Below are 23,944 nucleotides of genomic sequence, written 5' to 3'. Positions count from 1 at the left end.
CACCTAGGTTGTTTCCATCTCCGGGCTATTGTAAATAGAGCTGCTATGAACATTTTGGTGCATGACTCTTTTTGAATTATGGTTTTCACAGGGTATATGCCCAGTAGTGGGATTGCTGGGTCATATGGTAGTTCTATTTGTAGTTTTTTAAGGAACCTCCATACCGTTCTCCATAGCGGCTGTACCAATTCACATTCTCACCAGCAGTGCAAGAGTGTTCCCTTTTTTCCACACCCTCTCCAGCATTTATTGTTTCTAGATTTTTTGATGATGGCCATTCTGACTGGTGTGAGATGATATCTCACTGTGGTTTTGATTTGCATTTCTCTAATGAGTAAAGATGTTGAGCATCCTTTCATGTGTTTGTTGGCAGTCTGTATATCTTCTGTGGAGAAATGTCTGTTTAGGTCTTCTGCCCATTTTTGGATTGGGTTGTTTGTTTTTTTGTTATTGAGCTGCATGAGCTGCTTATAAATTTTGGAGATTAATCCTTTGTCAGTTGCTTCATTTGCAAATACTTTCTCCCATTCTGAGGGTTGTCTTTTGGTCTTGTTTATGGTTTCCTTTGCTGTGCAAAAGCTTTTAAGTTTCATTAGGTCCCATGTGTTTATTTTTGTCTTTATTTCCATTTCTCTAGGAGGTGGGTCAGAAAGGATCTTGATGTGATTTATGTCATAGAGTGTTCTGCCTATGTTTTCCTCTAAGAGTTTGATAGTGTCTGGCCTTACATTTAGGTCTTTAATCCATTTTGAGCTTATTTTTGTGTATGGTGTTAGGGAGTGATCTAATCTCATACTTTTACATGTCCCTGTCCAGTTTTCTCAGCACCACTTATTGAAGAGACTGTCCTTTCTCCACTGTACATTCCTGCCTCCTTTATCAAAGATAACGTGACCATATGTGCGTGGGTTTATCTCTGGGCTTTCTATCCTGTTCCATTGATCTATCTTTCTGTTTTTGTGCCAGTACCATACTGTCTTGATTACTGTAGCTTTGTAGTATAGTCTGAAGTCAGGGAGCCTGATTCCTCCAGCTCCATTTTCCGTTCTCAAGATTGCTTTGGCTATTCGGGGTCTTTTGTGTTTCCATACAAATTGTGAAATTTTTTGTTCTAGTTCTGTGAAAAATGCCAGTGGTAGTTTGATAGGGATTGCATTGAATCTGTAGATTGCTTTGGGTAGTAGAGTCATTTTCACAATGTTGATTCTTCCAATCCAAGAACATGGTACATCTCTCCATCTATTTGTATCATCTTTAATTTCTTTCATCAGTGTCTTATAATTTTCTGCATACAGGTCTTTTGTCTCCTTAGGTAGGTTTATTCCTAGATATTTTATTCTTTTTGTTGCAGTGGTAAATGGGAGTGTTTCCTTGATTTCACTTTCAGATTTTTCATCATTAGTATATAGGAATGCCAGAGATTTCTGTGCATTAATTTTGTATCCTGCTACTTTACCAAATTCATTGATTAGCTCTAGTAGTTTTCTGGTAGCATATTTAGGATTCTCTATGTATAGTATCATGTCCTCTGCAAACAGTGACAGCTTTACTTCTTCTTTTCCGATTTGGATTCCTTTTATTTCCTTTTCTTCTCTGATTGCTGTGGCTAAAACTTCCAAAACTATGTTGAATAAGAGTGGTGAGAGTGGGCAACCTTGTCTTGTTCCTGATCTTAGTGGAAATGGTTTCAGTTTTTCACCATTGAGGACGATGCTGGCTGTGGGTTTGTCATATATGGCTTTTATTATGTTGAGGAAAGTTCCCTCTATGCCTACTTTCTGCAGGGTTTTTATCATAAATGGGTGTTGAATTTTGTCAAAAGCTTTCTCTGCATCTATTGAGATGATCATATGGTTTTTCTCCTTCAATTTGCTAATATGGTGTATCACATTGATTGATTTGCGTATATTGAAGAATCCTTGCATTCCTGGGATAAACCCCACTTGATCATGGTGTATGATCCTTTTAATGTGCTGTTGGATTCTGTTTGCTAGTATTTTGTTGAGGATTTTTGCATCTATGTCCATCAGTGATATTGGCCTGTAGTTTTCTTTCTTTGTGACATCCTTGCCTGGTTTTGGTATCAAGGTGATGGTGGCCTCGTAGAATGAGTTTGGGAGTGTTCCTCCCTCTGCTATATTTTGGAAGAGTTTGAGAAGGGTTGGTGTTAGCTCTTCTCTAAATGCTTGATAGAATTCTCCTGTGAAGCCATCTGGTCCTGGGCTTTTGTTTGTTGGAAGATTTTTTTATCACAGTTTCAATTTCAGTGCTTGTGATTGGTCTGTTCATATTTTCTATTTCTTCCTGAGTCAGTCTTGGCAGGTTGTGCATTTCTAAGAATTTGTCCATTTCTTCCAGGTTGTCCATTTTATTGGCATAGAGTTGTTTGTAGTAATCTCTCATGATCTTTTGTATTTCTGCAGTGTCAGTTGTTACTTCTCCTTTTTCATTTCTAATTCTATTGATTTGAGTCTTCTCCCTTTTTTTCTTGATGAGTCTGGCTAATGGTTTATCAATTTTGTTTATCTTCTCAAAGAACCAGCTTTTAATTTTTTTGATCTTTGCTATCATTTCTTTCATTTCTTTTTCATTTATTTCCGATCTGATTTTTATGATTTCTTTCCTTCTGCTAACTTTGGGATGTTTTTGTTCTTCTTTCTCTAATTGCTTTAGGTGCAAGGTTAGGTTGTTTATTTGAGATGTTTCCTGTTTCTTAAGGTAGGATTGTATTGCTATAAACTTCCCTCTTAGAACTGCTTTTGCTGCGTCCCATAGGTTTTGGGTCATCGTGTCTCCATTGTCATTTGTTTCTAGGTATTTTTTAATTTCCTCTTTGATTTCTTCAGTGACCACTTCGTTATTGAGTAGTGTATTGTTTAGCCTCCATGTGTTTGTATTTTTTACAGATCTTTTCCTGTAATTGATGTCTAGTCTCATAGCATTGTGGTCGGAAAAGATACTTGATACCATTTCAATTTTCTTAAATTTACCAAGGCTTGATTTGTGACCCAAGATATGATCTATCCTGGAGAATATTCCATGAGCACCTGAGAAAAATGTGTATTCTGTTGTTTTTGGATGGAATGTCCTATAAATATCAATTAAGTCCATCTTGTTTAATGTATCATTTAAAGCTTGTGTTTCCTTATTTATTTTCATTTTGGATGATCTGTCCATTGGTGAAAGTGGGGTGTTAAAATCCCCTACTATGATTGTGTTACTGTCAATTTCTCTTTTTATGGCTGTTAGTATTTGCCTTATGTATTGAGGTGCTCTTATGTTGGGTGCATAAATATTTACAATTGTTATATCTTCTTCTTGGATCGATCCCTTGATCATTAGGTAGTGTCCTTCTTTGTCTCTTCTAGTAGTCTTTATTTTAAAGTCTATTTTGTCTGATATGAGAATTGCTACTCCAGCTTTCTTTTGGTTTCCATTTGCATGGAATATCTTTTTCCATGCCCTTACTTTCAGTTTGTATGTGTCTCTAGGTCTGAAGTGGGTCTCTTGTAGACAGCATATATATGGGTCTTGTTTTTGTATCCATTCAGCCAATCTGTGTCTTTCGGTGGGAGCATTTAGTCCATTTACATTTAAGGTAAATATCGGTATGTATGTTCCTATTCCCATTTTCTTAATTGTTTTGGGTTCGTTATTGTAGGTCTTTTCCTTCTGTTGTGTTTCTTGCCTAGAGAAGTTCTTTTAGCATTTGTTGTAAAGCTGGTTTGGTGGTGCTGAACTCTCTCAGCTTTTGCTTGTCTGTAAACGTTTTAATTTCTCCATCAAATCTGAATGAGATCCTTGCTGGGTAATTTTGGTTGCAGGTTTTTCTCCTTCATCACTTTAATTATGTCCTGCCACTCCCTTCTGGCTTGTAGAGTTTCTGCTGAGAGATCAGCTGTTATCCTGATGGGGATTCCCTTGTGTGTTATTTTTTGTTTTTCCCTTGCTGCTTTTAATATGATCTCTTTGTGTTTAATTTTTGACAGTTTGATTAATATGTGTCTTGGCCTATTTCTCCTTGGATTTATTCTGTATGGGACTCTCTGTGCCTCCTGGACTTGATTAACTATTTCCTTTCCCATATTAGGGAAGTTTTCAACTATAATCTCTTCAAATATTTTCTCAGTCCCTTTCTTTTTCTCTTCTTCTCTGGAACCCCTATAATTCGAATGTTGGTGCATTTAATGTTGTCCCAGAGGTCTCTGAGACTGTCCTCTGTTCTTTTCATTCTTTTTTCTTTATTTTGCTCTGCAGCAGTTATTTCCACTATTTTATCTTCCACCTCACTTATCCATTCTTCTGCCTCAGTTATTCTGCTATTGATCCCATCTAGAGTATTTTTCATTTCATTTATTGTGTTTTTAATCGATGCTTGATTCATCTTTAGTTCTTCTAGGTCCTTGTTAACTGTTTCTTGCATTTTGTCTATTCTATTTCCAAGATTTTGGATCTTAGAAATAGAATCTTGGATCATCTTTACTATCATTATTCTGAATTCTTTTTCAGGTAGACTGCCTATTACCTCTTCATTTGTTAGGTCTGGTGGGTTTTTATCTTGCTCCTTCTCCTGCTATGTGTTTTTCTGTCTTCTCATTTTGCTTATGTTACTGTGTTTGGGGTCTCCTTTTTGCAGGCTGCAGGCTCGTAGTTCCCGTTGTTTTTGGTGTCTGTCCCCAGTGGCTAAGGTTGGTTTAGTGGGTTGTGTAGGCTTCCTGGTGGAGGGGACTAGTGCCTGTGTTCTGGTGGATGAGGCTGGATCTTGTCTTTCTGGTGTGCAGGTTCACGTCTGGTGGTGTGTTTTGGGGTGTCTGCGGACTTTTTATGATTTTAGGCAGCCTCTCTGCTAATGGGTGGCGTTGTGTTCCTGTCTTGCTAGTTGTTTGGCATAGGGTGTCCAGCACTGTAGCTTGCTGGTCGTTGAGTGAAGCTGGGTGCTGGTGTTGAGATGGAGATCTCTGGAAGATTTTTGCCGTTTGATATGTGGAGCTGGGAGGTCTCTTGTGGACCAGTGTCCTGAAGTTGGCTCTCCCACCTCAGAGGCACAGCACTGACTCCTGGCTCCTCAATTTGGGATGATTTGTTGTCCATTCATGTATTCCACAGATGCAGGGTACATCAAGTTGATTGTGGAGCTTTAATCCGCTGCTTCTGAGGCTGCTGGAAGAGATTTCCCTTTCTCTTCTTTGTTCTCACAGCTCCCGGTCTCAGCTTTGGATTTGGCCCCGCCTCTGCGTGTAGGTCGCCGGAGGGCGTCTGTTCTTCGCTCAGACAGGACAGGGTTAAAGGAGCAGCCTCTTCGGGGGCTCTGGCTCACTCAGGCCGGGCGGGAGGGAGGGGCACAGATTGCGGGGCGAGCCTGCAGCGGCAGAGGCCAGCGTGACGTTGCACCAGCCCGAGGCGCGCCGTGCGTTCTCCCAGGGAAGCCGTCCCTGGATCCCGGGACCCCGGCTCTGGCGGGCTGCACAGGCTCCCGGAAGGGCGGTGTGGACAGTGACCTGCGCTCGCACACAGGCTTCTTGGCGGCGGCAGCAGCAGCAGCCCCAGCGTCCCACGCCCGTCACTGGGCTCCGCGCTTTCAGCCGCGACTCGCGCTCGTTTCTGGAGCTCCTTTAAGCAGCGCTCTTAATCCCCTCTCCTCGCGCACCAGGAAACCAAGAGGGAAGAAACAGTCTCTTGCCTCTTTGGCAGCTCCAGAGTTTTCCCGGACTCCCTCCCGGATAGCTGTGGCACATTAGCCCCCTTCAGGCTGAGTTCTCACCGCCAGCCCCAGTCCTCTCCCTGCGCTCTGACCGAAGCCCGAGCCTCAGCTTCCAGCGCCGCCTGCCCCGGCGGGCGAGCAGTCAAGCCTCTCGGGCTGATGAGTGCCAGTCGGCACCGATCCTCTGTGCGGGAATCTCTCCGCTTTGCCCTACCCAGGTACGTGGGGGTGTTTCTTGCCTTTTGGGAGGTCTGAGGTCTTCTGCCAGCGTTCAGTAGGTGTTCTGTAGGAGTTCCACGTGTAGCTGTATTTCTGGTGTATCTGTGGGGAGGAAGGTGATCTCTGTGTCTTACTCTTCCGCCATCTTCCCTGGAACTAGTCTTTGTTTTAAAGTCTACTTTGTGTGATATGAGGATTGCTACTCCAGCTTTCTTTTGATTTCCATTTGTATGGAATATCTTTTTCCATCCCCTCATTTTCAGTCTGTATGTGTCCCTAGGTCTGAAGTGGGTCTCTTGTAGACAGCATATAGATGGGTCTTGTTTTTGTATCCATTCAGCCAGTCTGTGTCTTTTGGTTGGAGCATTTAATCCATTTACATTTAAGGTAATTATCGATATGTATGTTCCTATTAACATTTTTAAAATTGTTTTGGGTTTGTTATTGTAGGTCTTTTCCTTGTGTTTCCTGCCTAGGGAGGTTCCTTTAGCATTTGTTGTAAAGCTGGTTTGGTGCTGCTGAATTCTCTTAGCTTTTCCTCATCTGTAAAGGTTTTAATTTCTCCATCAAATCTGGATGAGATCCTTGCTGCGTAGAGTAATCTTGGTTGTAGGTTTTTCCCTTTCATCACTTTAATTATGTCCTGCTACTCCCTTCTGGCTTGCAGGGTTTCTGCTGAAAGATCAGCTGTTAACCTGATGGGGATTCCCTTGTATGTTATTTATTGTTTTTCCCGTGCTGCTTTTAATATTTTTTCTTTGTGTTTAATTTTTGATATTTGATTAATATGTGTCTTGGTGTTTTTCTCCTTGAATTCATCCTGTATGGGACTCTCTGTGCTTGCTGGACCTCATTGACTCTTTCCTTTCCCATATCAGGGAAGTTTTCAACTATAATCTCTTCAAATATTTTCTCAGTCCCTTTCTTTTTCTCCTCTTCTTCTGGGACTCCTATAATGCGAATTTTGGTTCATTTAGTGTTGTCCCAGAGGTCTCTATGACTGTCCTCAATTCTTTTCATTCTTTTTTCTTTATTCTGCTCTGCAGTATTTATTTCCACTATTTTATCTTCCAGGTCACTTATCCATTCTTCTCCCTCAGTTATTCTGTTATTGTTTCCTTCTAGTGAATTTTTAATTTCATTTATTGTGTTTTTCATCATTGTTTGTTTACTCTTTAGTTCTTCTAGGTCCTTGTTAAATGTTACTTGTATTTTCTCCATTCTGTTTCCAAGATTTTGGATCATCTTTACTATCATTACTCTGAACTCTTTTTCAGTTAGAGTGCCTGTTTCCTCTTTGTTTGGTCTGGTGGGCTTTAACCTTGCTCCTTCATCTGCTGTGTGTTTCTCTGTCTTCTCATTTTGCTTAACTTACTGTGTTTGGGGTCTCCTTTTCACAGGCTCATAGTTCCCGCTGTTTTGGTGTCTGCCCTCAGTGGCTAAGGTTGGTTCAGTGGGCTCTGTAGGCTTCCTGGTGGAGTGTCCTATTGCCTGTGTTCTGGTGGAGGAGGCTGGATCTTGTCTTTCTGCTGGGCAAGACCGTGTCCGGTGGTGTGTTTTGGGGTGTCTGTGACCTTATTATGATTTTAGGCAGCCTCTCTGCTAATGGGTGGGGTTGTGTTCCTATCTTGCTAGTTGTTTGGCATAGGGTGTCCAGTACTGTAGCTTGCTGGTCGTTGAGTGGAGCTGGGTCTTAGCATTGAGATGGAGATCTCTGGGAGAGCTTTCACCGTTTGATATTACATGGAGCCGGGCGGTCTCTGGTGGACCAATGTCTTGAACTCAGCTCTCCCATCTCAGAGTCACAGGCCTGACACCCGGCCAGAGCACCAGGACCCTGTCAGCCACACGGCTCTTTTGGGAAGTCTGAGGTCTTCTGCCAGCGTTCAGTAGGTGCTCTATAGGAGTTGTTCCACATGTAGTTGTATTTCTGATGTATTTGTGGGGAGGAAGGTGATCTCCACATCTTACTCCTCCACCATCTTGAAGGTCCCCCCTGCCCCCCAGTTGACTTTTTGCTTTAGTTATATGGCTTGTTTGCCAGTTTTTAAAATAAGTTTCGTAGTGTACAGTTTACTCATTTAAAGCACGTAATTTCAGTGGTTTTTAGTATATTCACAGTTTTGTAACTGTCACCACAATTAATGTTAGAACATTTTCATCACTCTAAAAATAACCCTGCACTCATTAGTAGTCACTCATTTCCCCCCAAACCCCAGGCAAATCCTAGGCAACCATTAATCTACTTTCTTTCTCTGTAAATTTGCCTATTCTGAATATTTCTGATAAATGGAATCATAAAATATGTGGCCTTTTGTGACTGGCTTCTTTTATTTAGCACCATGTTTCAAGGTTCATGCTTATTGTAGCATGTGTCAACACTTAATTCCTTTTTATTCCATTGTATACCACATTTTATTTATCCATTCATCAGATGATGGACATTTGGGTTGTTTTCACTTTGGGGCTGTTATGAGTAATACTGCTGTGAACATTGTGTATAAGTTTTTGGGTGGACATTTGTTTTCGTTTCTCTTGGGAGAAAGAGAAATTCCATACCTAGGAGTGGAATTGCTGGGTCATATAGTAACTGTGTCTAACCTCTTGAGGACCTGCCAGACTGTTTTTCAAAGCAATGTGCCATTAAAGAGAAAAAAAAAAAAGATCTAGGGACTTCCCTGGCAGTCCAGTGGTTAAGGCTCTGCACTTCCACTGCAGTGGGTGCGGGTTTGATCCCTGGTTGGGGAACTAAGATCGCATATGCCGTGCAGCATGGCCGAAAAAAAAAGAAAAAAAAAAAGATCTTTACAGGGTTGTGAAGAATCTGTGGGTTTCAAATAAATGAGAACATAGATGTTCTTTCTTTTGAAAAAACATCCTTTAAAGTTTTATAGGCTTATGTTCATATCTGCATATCTTATTTGCTGTATCTCATTGCCTTAATAGATAACTGTATCATTTTCCATAGTTGGTTTCCCATTAGACATCTGTTTAAAATTTTAGCTCCAGATGGACATAGATAGCTACCAACCTTTAAAGTAAAATCATTTATTTTCCTTTTCCTATACAGCAGCAACAACATCAGCCCTTAATCTTGGTTGTGAAATGTAAGTTGCTAGAGTAGTAGAAAAACTAGGGGAGCACTGTGGCGCTTGCAGTGGTGCTTTTCTTTTTGAGATGGTGTGTATCGATGTTGTGAGAAGTGCCTAAGCACATGTTACACAGGACTGGCTGGGCCTCTGGAAAAGGGAAGGTGATCCCACTGTCTACGCTTTGTGTCGTAATCCCTAGAGCTCTGTGTAAACAAAGCATCTTAAGACTGAAAGGGATCCCAAGAAGTAGTTTTCTGTATTCCTGTTTCTTGGTAGGCCTAAATTTAACCTATTTTAAAAGATAGTGGTCTATACTTTCTTTTCTAAAGTTAACTTTATATATGGAAGATTTTTAAATATTCATTGAAAATGTTTATGTTTAAAGTATTTTAAATTTCTATTTAGAAAAGTCAGTTTTAAGAGACAGAGACAGACTTCTGGATAAGATAGTGTGGTGACTTTGTGCTTTGTAATGCAGGTCACAATCCTTATCTGAAATCTTTGAGGCTGTATTTGTTTTAGAATTCAGGTTTTGGGGACTTTCTAAAAGGTTATTCCATGTACTTGATACATGTGCACTGAGTCTGGGACATGACCCTACAATTTTACACATTCATACTTCTTAAAGAATCATATGAATATTCATTCTAAGGAAAGTAAATGATGACTATAAATTGCCTCATATCAGTTCAGGGATTATTTTGTCATTAGATGAGCTTGTAGCAAACTTTTAAAAAACTTTCAGGTTTCAGAGTGTTTTGGATTTTGGAGTTAAGGGATATTGGGCCTATATCAACTCTGTTCCAAGCCCAGGAAGAGGATAGATTTTTAAAAAAAGAGAGAGAGAGAAAAGAAAAGAAAAACAAGACATTGCCAGGCCTAGAGGGAAACCGCATCTTATCTTCATGGACCATAAATGGAATAGTGGATCAGACAGAGGCCTTCTAGTTTCTGCATCCATAAGCAGGCAGTGGTGGGTGGAGATTTGGTCCCCTACACATTAAAGGGAACTAAAAGGGCTATATTGGAGATGGGGGTCTGGAGCCATGTTCAGTACTTTAAGCCTGGTGCTGGTGGAGTGGGACCCCCTAGTTCATGAAAGGAGGCTGTTAGGTTATCTGTTCTAAGTGGGATAATTGTGCCGAAAAGAATTCTCTTGTCTGTTAAGCCAGTAGCACCTCCCTTGAGAAACACTGGTCTTGGCAAAAGATAAGGATCTGAATTAACACAATAACAATCAACATGAAGTAGTTGGGGTTGATAGGAGAGCCTTTAGCAGGTAGAATAATGGAAGATGACTCCAAGGTTTCTTGCTTAAGTAATCCAGTGGGTGATGTAGTCATTGCCTGAGATACGGCATACCGGCGAAGGAACAAGATTTGCCAAACAGACGTTGGTCAGGTTTGGAGATGCTGAATCTGAGAGACTAGTGTCTCATGAGTGGGGAGATGTATTTTGGGGTCATGAGCTCAGAGCAAAAGAGTAGAGTTAGAAATGTGGAGTTCAACGTAATGGTAGTTAAAAATGAGGAAAGAGGATGAAACTTTCTTGGCAGAGCATGAAGAATGGGAAGAGAACTAAGGGTGGAACATTGGGAGCTACCATTATCTTTAGAGATAGAGATGCCCACAAAGAAGACACAGAAGGAAGAGCTGGAGGTGGGGGAAGAGCCCAGAGCGACGGGTGTCCTATGGGCCGGGTGACGAGATGGCAGAGTGATCATTAATGCCACATTCTTAGACAGACATAAGGTTCATCCTTTTCAGAGCGAGGGGGTCCTTGCTTCACTCCGCCTGAGCAGTTTCATTGGCCCTCACTCTTTGACCTACCCCAGTCAGACTATAGTCCTCACAGGTCCAGTGACTGTGACACTGTACCCTGCTAACTCACGGAGATTTCAGGGTTGAGGGATGGATTTAGAAAAAAGATTCTGGTAAACGTGAACAATGTTAAAAGGTGGTAGGAAAGGGGCTATTGGGGGTGGTGGTGAATGACGGGGCAAGGTCCTGATCCTAGAGGAGACACAGCAGGAAACTAGCCTTGCAGAGAAAAACAACTCCCATCCTTCTGAGACTGAGGAGAGTGGGTGCAGACTAGGTGTGCTGCTGCAAGATTACCTTAGAATAGCTAGATATTTAGAATCATCTTTGATATATTCCTGGGGGAGAGTCTTGCTGGCTTGAATGCTCTTAAGGAATAACTGTGTCTGACAGAGGCGTAATATCCTGTTTGAATATTAAAATTGCAGCAATCTATAACTAGGTTTAAGGCACGTTTTCAGATTTTTTAAAGAAGGTGTTATTAATGTGACTAGATGATTATTAACACTCTGCATAAAAATCACTGGCCAGCAATTGCTCAGTGCCGCACGCAGCAGCAGCAGGGGGCGACAGGAGAGCTCCTTTGCTGCCCCAATAATTCTATAGTAACCAAGGCTGGAGGGGGTATGAGGTGTATTCATGGAAGAAGGGAAGTGATGGTTTTCTAGGACTACTTTTATGCCCCATGTGTGAATCTGGAGGTTACCACTTACATTTGTAGCGTCAGAGTCCATCCATTCATTAAACAAAGGTTTTTTGAGACCTCCTGTACCAGGTACTGCTAAGGCCCTGGAGGTATATGAGTCAGTAAAACAAGGATCTCTGCTATTATGGAACTTACATTATGATGGGGGTGCGGCAGACAGTAAACATCAACATAATTATATTATGTCATATGTTGGAAAGTAGTGAACGCTACGGGAAATAAAAGTTGAGTGCAGTAAGGGTGGTGGGTGGAGTGCACAGGAGTGGAGATTATGGTAAGATATCTGAGGAGAGGATGTCTGGGCCGAGAGAATAGCCAGAACACAGGCCCTGAGGTGGAAGTAGTCCTGGCTTGTTGAGGAAGAGCAAGGAGGCTGATATGGGTGGAGTGGAGTAAGCAAGGCGAGGAGAGCCACAGGAGATGAAGGCAGAGGAGAGAAGATGAGGGCCTAGTTTTGAACATGTTGCGTGTGAGGTACCTGATGGAAATCCAAGTGGAAACGTTGGGATTTGTGATTCTAGAATTTTGGGAAAGAGCGGGGTTGGAAATGTACCACTGGGCAGGAAGAGTTGGCATGTAGATGGTATTTAAAGCCATGAGACTGGATGAAATCGCTGAGGGAGTTAATGCAGATAGAGAAAGGAGTCAAGGACTGAACCTTGAGGTGCCAAGACAATAAGAAGTCAAATGGTCAGGAAAGAACCAGTAAAAGAGGAAAAGAGTGACCACTGGAAGCCAAGTAAGGCAGTGTATCCGAGAGGATGAGGGAGAGATGAACTGTGTCAAATGCTACTGAGCGGTTAAGATAAGGACCAGGAATCCACCACTGCATTTAGCCAAGTAGAGACCATTGGTCACACTGAAGATAAGGTTTAGGTGGAGTGGTGGGGGCCAGAGCCAAGTTGGAGTGGGCTGGAGAGAGACGGGAGGAGAGGGATTGGAGGCAGTGAGGAGTACAAAGAAGCAGGGCCCTAGCTGGCACAGGAGGAGTGTTAGAGGAGAGAAATATCAGTGTGTTTCTCTGCTGGTGGGAACGATCAGGCAGAAAGAGGGGACAGGAGAGAATTGCTGGAGCAACGTCCATATGCTTGATTCTTGCTCCTTCCCCATTATCTCAAGATCTGGTTAGTTTTGCTTACTTGAAGGGAAATTAAGTTAACCTGGTTTTGGCAGGATGACTGTAGATTTTTTTTACTTCACCTTTGGTTCCCTTGTCTTCACGGGTAGGCCAGGAGGAGTGTAAAGTTGTAATCATGTTGTGAAACCCATGTGAATAGAGTGTTTGGTAGCCATAGCTTTGAGAAGACATAAAACCCGTAAGATTGCAGTACATCTGAATTCTTCGTTCAGTCTCCACTTCCAATTTGATAAAACAGGAACAGCCCCCTTTCTTTTTTTAAAAAAAAAATAATTTACTTATTTATTTTTGGCTGCATTGGGTTTTCATTGTGGTGTGCGGGCTTCTCATTGCGGTGGCTTCTCTTGTTGCGGAGCATGGGCTCTAGATGTATGGGCTTCAGTAGTTGTGGCATGCAGGCTCAGGAGTTGTGACGCACGGGTTTAGTTGCTCCATAGCACATGGGATCCTCTGGGACCAGGGCTCAAACCCATGTCCCCTGCATTGGCAGGAGGATTCCCAACCACTGTGCCACCAGCGAAGTCCAGCCCCCTAACTTTTAAAAAAAAAATTATAATCAAAACTCGAACCAGGGGACTTCCCTGGTGGTCCAGTGGTTAAGAATCCGTCTTGCAATGCAGAGGACGCCAGTTGGATCCCTGGTCGGGGAACTAAGATCCCACATGCCGCGGGGCACCTGAGCCCGGGCGCCACAACTAGAGAGCCCATGCGCCACAACTACCGAACCCACTTGCTCTGCAGCCCATGCGCCTGCCACAACTAATGAGCCCGTGCTCTCTGGAGCCAGAGCACCATAATAAAAAAGATACTGTGTGCTGCAACTAAGACCCCGATGCAGCCAAAAAATAAATAAATAAATATTTTTTAAAACCCCACAATCTTGAATTAGTTTTTTCTCCTCATTAAGTTTTTTGATCCTGTTTATAATCTAGTAATAGTTATTTTGTAAGTAAGACACTACTAATGATAACCATTTAGTAGGTGTTAGCTCTTAATAGGGGTCTACCACTTAGCATAGCAATAAAACCAGTGTATTGAAAAAATGGAATTAGTCTGCATATGGTTAATAGAATCCTTATGTCCCTTTCAGAATATTTGCTTTGTGTGTTGAGCCACACGAAATTATATGTAAAACGCTTGACTTTAACCAGGTGGTCCTCTGTAGAACCTCTGTGCCCTTCTCTTGTCTTAACACCTTCCAATCCTCTTCATCACCTTTGTTGGTTGGACTGCGTATTTCCTGCAGCCCCTACTTTCTGCTTCAAACTTAATCTCTGGACCCAAAGAGTATGTTTTTATGCTGATTTCATTAGTGTGTGTGAGGACAGGAGGAGAGAGAGTGGTTGAAACATCCAGCTTTTACCATTCCCAATAGAGCAGACTCTTGGCAACTTCTCACCCAAAACACTCAGTTAACTAGCATGAATATTTAGCACATATTGCTCTAAAGAAATGTGACTAGAGCATAGCATATGTGTATTTTGCACTATTTTTAATCTTTGATGCCAATTTTTAAAGCGTTAATGAATCCCTACCAGAGCATTTTATTCTTCAGTTATATTACATAAGAACTTACTATGATCCTAACCTGAATTTTCTACCCCTAAATCCTAAGTATATCCTGCCCTGTATTCTTTGCTTATCCTCTACTGTAGCTTTCTAATCCTTAAAACCACAGCTGTGTTTTCTAATATCAGTTGTCTACTGGGTCATTTTACCTGCTTTTGAGGTTTTAACCACAATGCTTGAGGAGTAGTGACACTTCTGCACTCACACTTGAACACTAAGCAAGCAGATATTAGTAATAATGAATTCTCTTTCTCCTCCTATTATTTAGCTCTGTAAGAAGCATCATTTTGGAATTAACAAACCAGAGAAGATTATACCATCTCCTGATGACTCAAAGTTTCTACTGAAGACCTTTACGCATATTAAATCCAATGTGTCTGCTCCTAATAAAAAGAAAGTAAGAGTTTAATTGATATGGGCTTGGAATTCATCTTTGATTAGTTTTAAATTGAGGGGTGACTTTCCTGCTAATAAACTTACTTTCAAACTAGGTGTCATATTAAAGCACCATCTCTGCATATCCTTGGGATTATTTTTTACTTTGCTCCTAGGGAATTGTGTGGTATCCACACAATGCTTTACATTTAATTCCTGCAGTAATAGTAGATTAATTTCTTACAGGTTAAGGAAAGTAAAGAAAAGGAGAAGTTGGAGAGAAGATTACTTGAGGAGTTGCTGAAGATGTTCATGGACTCCGAATCCTTTTACTATAGCTTGACCTATGACCTGACCAATTCAGTGCAGAGGCAGAGTGCTGGGGAGAGGGACCCCTGTCCTCTCTGGCAAAAGGTACCTCTCACAGCTCAGAGCAGGGTTTGCCACCAGAACAATTTATGGACCCGTTTGGCTTCTATAGGAGAACTGAAACAACATGTTTCTTTTTTATTTTATTTTATTTTATTTTTTTACATCTTTATTGGAGTATAATTGCTTTACAATGGTGTGTTAGTTTCTGCTTTATAACAAAGTGAATCAGTTATACATATACACATGTTCCCACATCTCCTCCTTCTTGCCTCTCCCTCCCTCCCACCCTCCCTATCCCACCCCTCTAGGTGGTCACAAAGCACGGAGCTGATCTCCCTGTGCTATGCGGCTGCTTCCCACTCGCTATCTATTTTACATTTGGTAGTGTATATATGTCCATGCCACTCTCTCACTTTGTCCCAGCTTACCCTTCCCCCTCCCCATATCCTCAAGTCCATTCTCTAGTAGGTCTGTGTCTTTCTTCCCATCTTACCCCTAGGTTCTTCATGACCTTTTTTTTTTTAGATTACATATATATGTGTTAGCATACGGTATTTGTCTTTCTCTTTCTGACTTACTTCACTCTGTATGACAGACTCCAGGTCCATCCACCTCACTACAAATAACTCAATTTCGTTTCTTTTTATGGCTGAGTAATATTCCATTGTATATATGTGCCACATCTTCTTTATCCATTCATCCGATGATGAACACTTATGTTGTTTCCATCTCCTGGCTATTGTAAATAGAGCTGCAATGAACATTTTGGTACATGACTCCTTTTGAATTATGGTTTTCTCAGGGTATATGCCCAGTAGTGGGATTGCTGGGTCATATGGTAGTTCTATTTGTAGTTTTTTAAGGAACCTCCATACTGTTCTCCATAGTGGCTGTACCAATTCACATTCCCACCAGCAGTGCAAGAGTGTTCCCTTTTCTCCACACCCTCTCCAGCATTTATTGTTTCTAGATTTTTTGATGATGGCCATCTGACCAGTGTGAGATGATACCTCATTGTGTTTTGATTTGCAAACAACATGTTTCTGAACTGTTTGTTTTCTACCTTTTCCAGGTCGATGACCGATTTTTTTGGAATAAATATATGATACAAGACCTTACTGAGATTGGTGTGAGTAGTTGTTTCTGAAATATTCTAAGGTAGTTTATAGTTGTTAGGCAAATATTTTTAAGTTGTACTAAAATTAAAATTTTAAATCTCACGTAATGTTTTCCCCTGTAGAAAGAGAATCATTTAGCTAGGGAAAACCAGGGCACTACTTTAAGGCAGTTCATAATTTGACTATATAGCCACAGGCTTATCTTTTCAGCAGGTTTCCATAGAACAGTCATAATTTAAGGCTGTGGAACTAATATCCATAGAGTTCCTGTAAAAGATATTTTGTTTGTACCCATTGGAAGTGTTGAAGCCCGGTTTTCCTTTAGTGATACCAGTCATTTAATGTTCCTGTTTCCTCATATGGAAATTGGAGTAGACAAATCTCTAAGAACGTTCCAGTACTACAAGTATTCGAATCAGAGAAGACAGGGGATATCATGAGATTATTGCATGAGATTCCTTCAGGTTTAATGATTACCTTCTTCCTTTACTCTGTCATGTATATTGGAGAATTATGACTATCCAAAGACAGTTCATTTATTCGGTCAATCAACCAATATTTATGGAAAGCCTGCCATGTGCCAGTTACTGTTTTGGACACAAATTGAGCAAAAAGTTGAATAGGGTCACAGATTATCTTTTTCTTAATCTTTCAGAAAGTTCAAACCTTTTTTCTTTGTTTCTCCCTATTGGTGGTGGTTAGTATAAATGATTTTGACCTATTTATCGGTGATGTCTGAAACTAGGTATCTATCATGGCTCACCTCTCTAAAATGTTCTTGCCTCTCTTGAGGATGCTGATCAAACCATGACCACCAAAACTTAATGATAGGGGGAGAAAAATAAGGGTGTCTGTAATGAGTATTTGTCCTGTTTGCTGACATATTGAGCTCTAATGTGTTTTGCAGAGTTTTTGTCAGACACGTAGCATTACCATTTAAAACTGATGACTTACAATAAAGGTGGTATTTGGTAGCATACCTATCTCTGTTCCTGCTGAGAGTTTTGTATTTATTGCTAAAACAAAAATATAAATAATGAGAATGGTGATAAAAGTAATGAATGCAGATAGATCCTTTGCTTCACTATTTTCAACTCTAACCACCTTCCTAAGATCCTGTCTGCAGTCTCCATAAAACAAAACTGTGAGATAGGACCTGGAGTATATAAGTAGTATATTTCACAGCTACTTTAGACTGTGAAAGAAGGGGTGGATTTGAAGTTGATGCTGAGATTAAGGCTAGATACAGTTACGGAGATAGGAGGGAAGGAGGGACTAAGAACAGCTTCTCTGGAGCGCTTTTCATCCTTTACTGTCCCTGCATACAGTCAGTTGAGAAATCTGAGTATTCTTAGTCTGAAAGACTAAGAGGAACTCTCTAACTTTAATTAATACTCTCCTAATTACATTGGATGACTTTTTAAAATAAGATATTTATGGAAAGGATTCTTTTTTTTGGTTCATTGACTACTTGGATTTTAGCTTGGCAGAGCAAGACTTTTTCTAAACTAGAAAGTAGAATAGACCTCTGTGTTTCATAATAAAGTGATCAGAGTTGGTTGTATTTAATTAAAGGCTTAATACAATTGGGAGTTGAAAATCAACCTTTAAGCTTTATTTTCTTCTATACCAGCAGGAATAACCATAATAGCCACATTTGTTAAATCCTTACTATTAGGCAGGCACTGTGCCAAACACTTTTTAGATTTTACTCATTTAATCTTCACAGCAATCTTATGAGGTTGTCGTTTTTCTTATTTCACAAAGCAGAATGCCAAGGCACGGCAAGGTTAAGTGATTCACCTGTGTCAGGAGTTAAGTGGTTCACCTGTGTCAGGAGTTAAGTGGTGGAGCTTGAATTAGTACCCAGCAGCTGTGGTCCCTTTCAGGCTGACCACTGTAAACAAAAGGAAAGGCTCTCACCTCCGCCCCCTCCCTCCCTCCATTCCTTAGTGTTCTCCAAAAAGCAGAAAATATAGTTAAAGGATGGAAGGTTTCTGCTCCTAATAAACTAACAACAAGTATGTGCTAACTACTGCTTGGGTTTAAGAAAGTAGCAGTGCTGTACAGAATAGGAGCAACATGATGTTCATATTATTTTCAGACACCGGATGTGGACTTTTGGATTATCCCCATTATTCAAGGTTTTGTGCAGATTGAAGAACTTGTGGTTAATTATAATGAGTCATCTGACGATGAGAAAAGCAGCCCAGAGACACCCCCTCAGGAGTCCACCTGCGTGGATGACATTCACCCACGCTTTCTAGTGGCTCTCATTTCACGCCGAAGTAGACACAGAGCAGGTGAGTGGAGGGCTGTAATAGTGTACAAATTAAATCCAGGCGAGAATGGAACATCTGCAGATGTACTGAAGTGGTAATGACAATAATGGATTTGGAAACACAGTTGGCTTCAAAGTGCTCAGTGACTCCCAGTAGTGTGATATAATTGGGGACCAAGTTTTTGGAGAGAAGTGAATGGGAGAGAGTTAACAAAAGGGAAAAGAAAAGGAGGTATATATGTGGAAAAGAGCAGAAAGTCACTTGGGATGTGCTTCTAGATACCATTGTTCCTACTGACAGCCTGTATCACAGTAATAAATCCTTCCCGAGTGCTAGTACCTTTGGGAAAAACCTCCTCTTTCAGTTCACAGGAACTATCTCAGCTTCAACTTTTAAAAAACGACGAATTACAGGCATGATCTGGGGTAAGTTGATACTGTTCTGCCTGGCAGTTGCACATTAGATCCCCAAGGCTGTCCTGAAAGACACAGATTTGGTTAAGAAGCATATCTAGTGAGACTAATTTTTTTTTCAATGTTGCTCTTTTGTTTTAATTTTCTTTTAGGAATGCGTTATAAACGAAGAGGAGTGGATAAAAATGGAAATGTTGCAAATTATGTGGAGACTGAGCAGTTAATTCATGTGCATAATCATACCTTGTCATTTATTCAAACACGAGGCTCTGTGCCTGTGTTTTGGAGCCAGGTTGGGTATCGATATAATCCAAGACCTCGGCTGGACAGAAGTAAGCCTGTCAGTTACTTGCTTTGTGGACGATGATTTCAGAGGGAGTTTTTTAAAATATTAGATACTTCATAGATTTGGATTTGTTTTGCCAGATACTTCATTTAAAATAATAACTCATATGGTAAAATTTAATAGTGATATAATAATCACAAAAGTAATAATGGTTGTTGATAATTTAAGTAATTAACAATAAAAAGATTCCAAAATAGAGCAAAACAGACCTTAATTCACAGATTTTAATTTGTTGTTTCTTTAAAGAATACTTTATTACATGCTTAATTTTGGAAAAGTGTAAATATGGCCATATTTATAGAAGCAGGAAATATCTTAAATAAGACAGCATCTACAGGGAATAGATAGGATGCCTTTACTCACATGTTTTGCTGTGAAACGTTTGTTGTTGTTTTAAATATTAAGGACTTAATTTCTTCCAGTATTTTAACTTTAGCACTGGAATAGCTAAGTCATATCAATCTAATTAGATTACTGGAAGAGGCTGATTTTAAAAATTGTTTTCAGAATATTTTTCTCTCAAAACAATTTATATTTGTGAGAATTCAGTAAAACTTCAGTTTTTAACATCCTTGTTTTAAAGGGGTTTTTATTAATTTATTATAAACTACATGAAACCTTTTCTGACAAGTTGGCTGGTTATATAAATAATAAATGTCATTTCATAGTTGCCACCTTCGGTATTTCAGTTTAGTCTAATTGGGGGAAAAAAATCAGAGATCTTCTGCTTAGCATTTCATTTTAAAATATTGGTTTTAGACAATCTTAGTTACATTTGGGCTGTCAATAAATTATGTAAAAGTAAACGTAAAGGTGGAATAGGCACTAATTTCTGTGTTACACATGGGAAGGAAAAAAATATTTTGTATCACTTCTTTGTAGGTGAAAAGGACACTGTCACCTATTTCTGTGCCCATTTTGAAGAACAACTGAAAATTTACAAAAAACAGGTGGGATTTGATCTGTAGTAATAAGTGTTCCTTCATATTTTTAGAAATGGTTATGCATCTGTTTCTTTAAATTTCATGAAAATAATATATGATTCATAATTAAGCAAAATGGCATTTCTTGTGAAGTTAACACATAGCTAAGAGTGTTCTTAATATTCTTTAAGAATTATCATTGAGTCAGCTACTTTAGACTGTTTTTAGATGAGATTAATCTACTGTCAGTTGCTACAATCTGAGAAGTATCTGGAGTAGGATAGGAAAGGCATCTCTCAGTACCACCTATAGGTCCATCTCTTTGAGATAACAATTTGGTATGTATCCTTCAATATCTTTTTTCTCGGCCCACCGTTCTTATTTATTCATACACTCATATGTAGGTATGTGAACATATAAACCAAAATCATTTGAGAACTCTTAGGTGAAATACAAGTTCAATAAGATGACCAGATTTCATACAGATTAATATAGACTAATCAGTAACTCTCTTATCCATTAGCAATGACCAGTCTGAAGGTGTAATGCCATGGGATGCATTTTTCTAACAGTAACAAAAATAGGAAGAAATAACCTGAAATATACTGAACATACAAAAAAGATAGCATGTATATGGGGGCAAGGGTATTGGGAGGGGAGGATTACTGAAGAACGTAAAAGAAGACTTGAATAAACGGAGAGAAAATACCGTGTTCCTGGAAGGAAAGACTCAATATTGAATAGATTTCAGTTGTTAATATATAAATTTTGTGCAATCTCAAAGAAAGTCCCAGCAGGGAAATAAAAAGCAAACCCTCATATTGAAAAAAAATGTAAATTTTGTAGTAAGAGATAAAGGCAGGTAACTGGGGAGATGAGAATGCTCACACATTGCTGGGAGGAGCATAAGTCGCTATAGCCATTTTGAATGGTATTATCAATCAAAATAAAATATGCTTGGGCTTCCCTGGTGGCGCGGTGGTTGAGAGTCCGCCTGCCGATGCAGGGGACACGGGTTCGTGCCCCGGTCCGGGAAGATCCCACGTGCCGTGGAGCGGCTGGGCCCGTGAGCCATGGCCGCTGAGCCTGCGCGTCCAGAGCCTGTGCTCTGCAACGGGAGAGGCTGCAACAGTGAGAGGCCCACGTACCACAAAAAAATAAATAAATAAAGTAAAATATGCTTATACTGTTAATCCAGTAACTTGTCTATTGATATCTTACATACCATATATAGAAATCAGTTCCAGATGGATGTGGATCTAAATGTGAAAGGTTAAACAATAAGCCTTTTAAAGGAAAATATAGAGCATCTTTTGACCTTGGGTCTTAAACAGGGCTTTAAAAGCACTACCCATAATGAAAAAAAAATGACTTTACTAAATGTTTAATTTTTTTTTTTTTTTGCCGTACACAGGCCTCTCACTGTTGTGGCCTCTCCCGTTGGGGAGCACAGGCTCCGGACGCGCAGGCTTAGCGGCCATGGCTCACAGGCCCAGCCGCTCCGCGGCATGTGGGATCTTCCCGGACCGGGGCACGAACCCGTGTCCCCTGCATCGGCAGGCGGACTCTCAACCACTGCGCCACCAGGGAAGCCCTAAATGTTTAATTTTTATTAAAACTTTATTTACTGAAACTTTATTGAATGATCAAATATTTTGAATATTAAAATACTACTATATGTTATAAATATTATTTATTAAAATTAAATAGGACTTAAGCACCAACCATAATGAAAAAATTGATAAATTTGACTTCACTAAAATAAAAGAACTTGTGATTATTAAAAGGCACCATTAAGAGAATGGAAAGGCAATTCACAAAGCAGGAGAAGACATATATAAGACAAAGGACTTTTATCTAGAGTACATTAAAAACTCCTATAAATCCATAAAAAAGGTGTACAGCCCAAAAGAAAATTGGACAAAAGACTTGAGCAGATTCTTCACGAAAAAGGATGTCCAAAGGCCGATAAACATGAAAAGGTGTTCCACGTCATTAATCATCAGGGAAATGCAAACTAAAACCACCATTCACAAAACCAGAATGACTAAAAATGGCGGGAAGTACAAGTTTTGTGAAAGATGTGGAGCAACTGGAACTCTAATACAAGACAAAAAACTTTAAATCTCCCTGAGAGAAACGTGTTCAATCAAGGAGGCATGTATAAGCGTCCTTTATTGCAGCATAAAAAAACCCTAATTGTTCATCAGGAGGTCAGTGGATAAATAAAGTACAGCATATCTAAAGTGCTGAATACAAATGCTTAAAAATGATGAGGGGTCTTCCCTGGTGGCGCAGTGGTTGAGAATCTGCCTGCTAATGCAGGGGACACGGGTTCAAGCCCTGGTCTGGGAGGATCCCACATGCCGCGGAGCAACTACGCCCATGAGCCACAGCTACTGAGCATGCACGTCTGGAGCCTGTGCTCCGCAACAAGAGAGGCCGCGATAGTGAGAGGCCCGTGCACCGCGATGAAGAGTGGCCCCTGCTTGCCAGAACTAGAGAAAGCCCTCGCACAGAAACGAAGACCCAACACAGCAAAAATAAATAAATAAATTAATAAAAACTCCTACCCCCAACATTTTCTTAAAAAAAAAGATGAGGTACATCTGTGTGTACTAATGTGAAAAGATCTTATATAGTGGAGTGAGAAAAACTGCGTAACAGCATATGGCACATTACCATTTAAAAACTCCCACAAAACAAAACTGTGTCATATGTAATTCTCTTTCATATATATGTGTATTCTCACCTACATATGGCATGCACATTTATATAGGAACGCACTTAGATGGCCTGAAAGGGTACACGTCAAACTTGTAGTGGGAGTTACCTTCAGGGAAGGCTGTGGACTTAGGTTGTGGTCAGGAGGGGTGTGACCTTTATCCACGTTTGAATTTTTTACAATGTAAATAAATTTCATGTATTCGCAATATGTGTAATTATAAGTAGCATTGAAGAGAATAAACCATAATTTAAATGTAACACATAATCACTGTAAAAATTGAATAGTGAGGTATGTAAAGGAAGTAGAAGAAATAACCTCCTCTCCACCCTCATTCCTGCTCCCTGTTGACTTTCACAGTCTGTTTGTACACATCATGCACATCAACTTTATAGGCGTATGTGTTGAGCAGACACTTGTTCCTTTCTAACAGTACCCCAAGAGTGTTCTTTTATCCACCCTCATCTGCTGGGCAATTGCTCTCTGGGAGGTGGGCCTACAGTCGGTCTGACTCAGTCTTGGTGTCACTACTGTTGCTCTTGCCTGTATTTGGTACAGGTGTGGGCCTGTGTATGTTCTTGGCACTTTGGCCAATGAGGTCTGATGTGAAGGGAAGTCTGCTGGGAGGCTCTGGGCAAGATTTCCTACTCTAATAAAAAGAGACACAGGAACCCACAGTCAGTCCCCCTGTGGTGGTTGTGTCTGGATTTGATTGGTACTGCTGCAGCTGTGTCAAGCCTAGGTCATTAGCCTGAGGATTGACTAATATGCCGAGGGTGACGGAACAAAAAGATAGATCTGGTTTTGGTCACCATTGAATGAAGCAGTTCTGGAACCGTGCAGCCTCGACTTCTGAGGTTTAGAACAGATTTCCGTTCTGAGATTTGAGTCAGTAATTTGTCATTTGCAGCAAAAAACATCTTGACACATGCATATATATACCCATTCAAAATTTAAGTCAAAAGAGCGCTATAAGCTCTGGGATATACACTATTGTGCAACTGTTTTCACTTAATAGCTCATGGCTATTATGTAACCATTTCTCCATTGGTGGACCTTTAGGATATAGTTTTTGCTATTCTAAAATTCTCCAGAAAACATCCTTTATATATTTTGGAACACTTGCGTGCTTTATAAAGTTCTAG

General features: G+C 40.3%; 1 protein-coding gene across 1 annotated transcript in view; it reads left to right on the top strand.

The window, feature by feature from the left end:
• The window catches only part of INPP5F (inositol polyphosphate-5-phosphatase F), a 106,154-nt gene that overhangs the window by 56,356 nt on the left and 25,854 nt on the right, over positions 1-23,944 (top strand). Inside the window, exons 4-9 of the mRNA XM_081240270.1 lie at positions 14,514-14,642; positions 14,867-15,034; positions 16,065-16,121; positions 18,215-18,413; positions 18,958-19,137; positions 20,034-20,101. Of these exons, the coding sequence (XP_081096396.1) occupies positions 14,514-14,642; positions 14,867-15,034; positions 16,065-16,121; positions 18,215-18,413; positions 18,958-19,137; positions 20,034-20,101 (801 nt within the window). The remainder of the gene's footprint in view (positions 1-14,513; positions 14,643-14,866; positions 15,035-16,064; positions 16,122-18,214; positions 18,414-18,957; positions 19,138-20,033; positions 20,102-23,944) is intronic.

The sequence above is a fragment of the Mesoplodon bidens genome (assembly GCF_964165515.1).
Source record: "Mesoplodon bidens genome assembly, chromosome: 1".
NCBI lineage: Eukaryota > Metazoa > Chordata > Mammalia > Artiodactyla > Ziphiidae > Mesoplodon > Mesoplodon bidens.
Note: the sequence above shows the minus strand (reverse complement) of the source record. Positions and strands in the feature narration are given on the sequence as shown.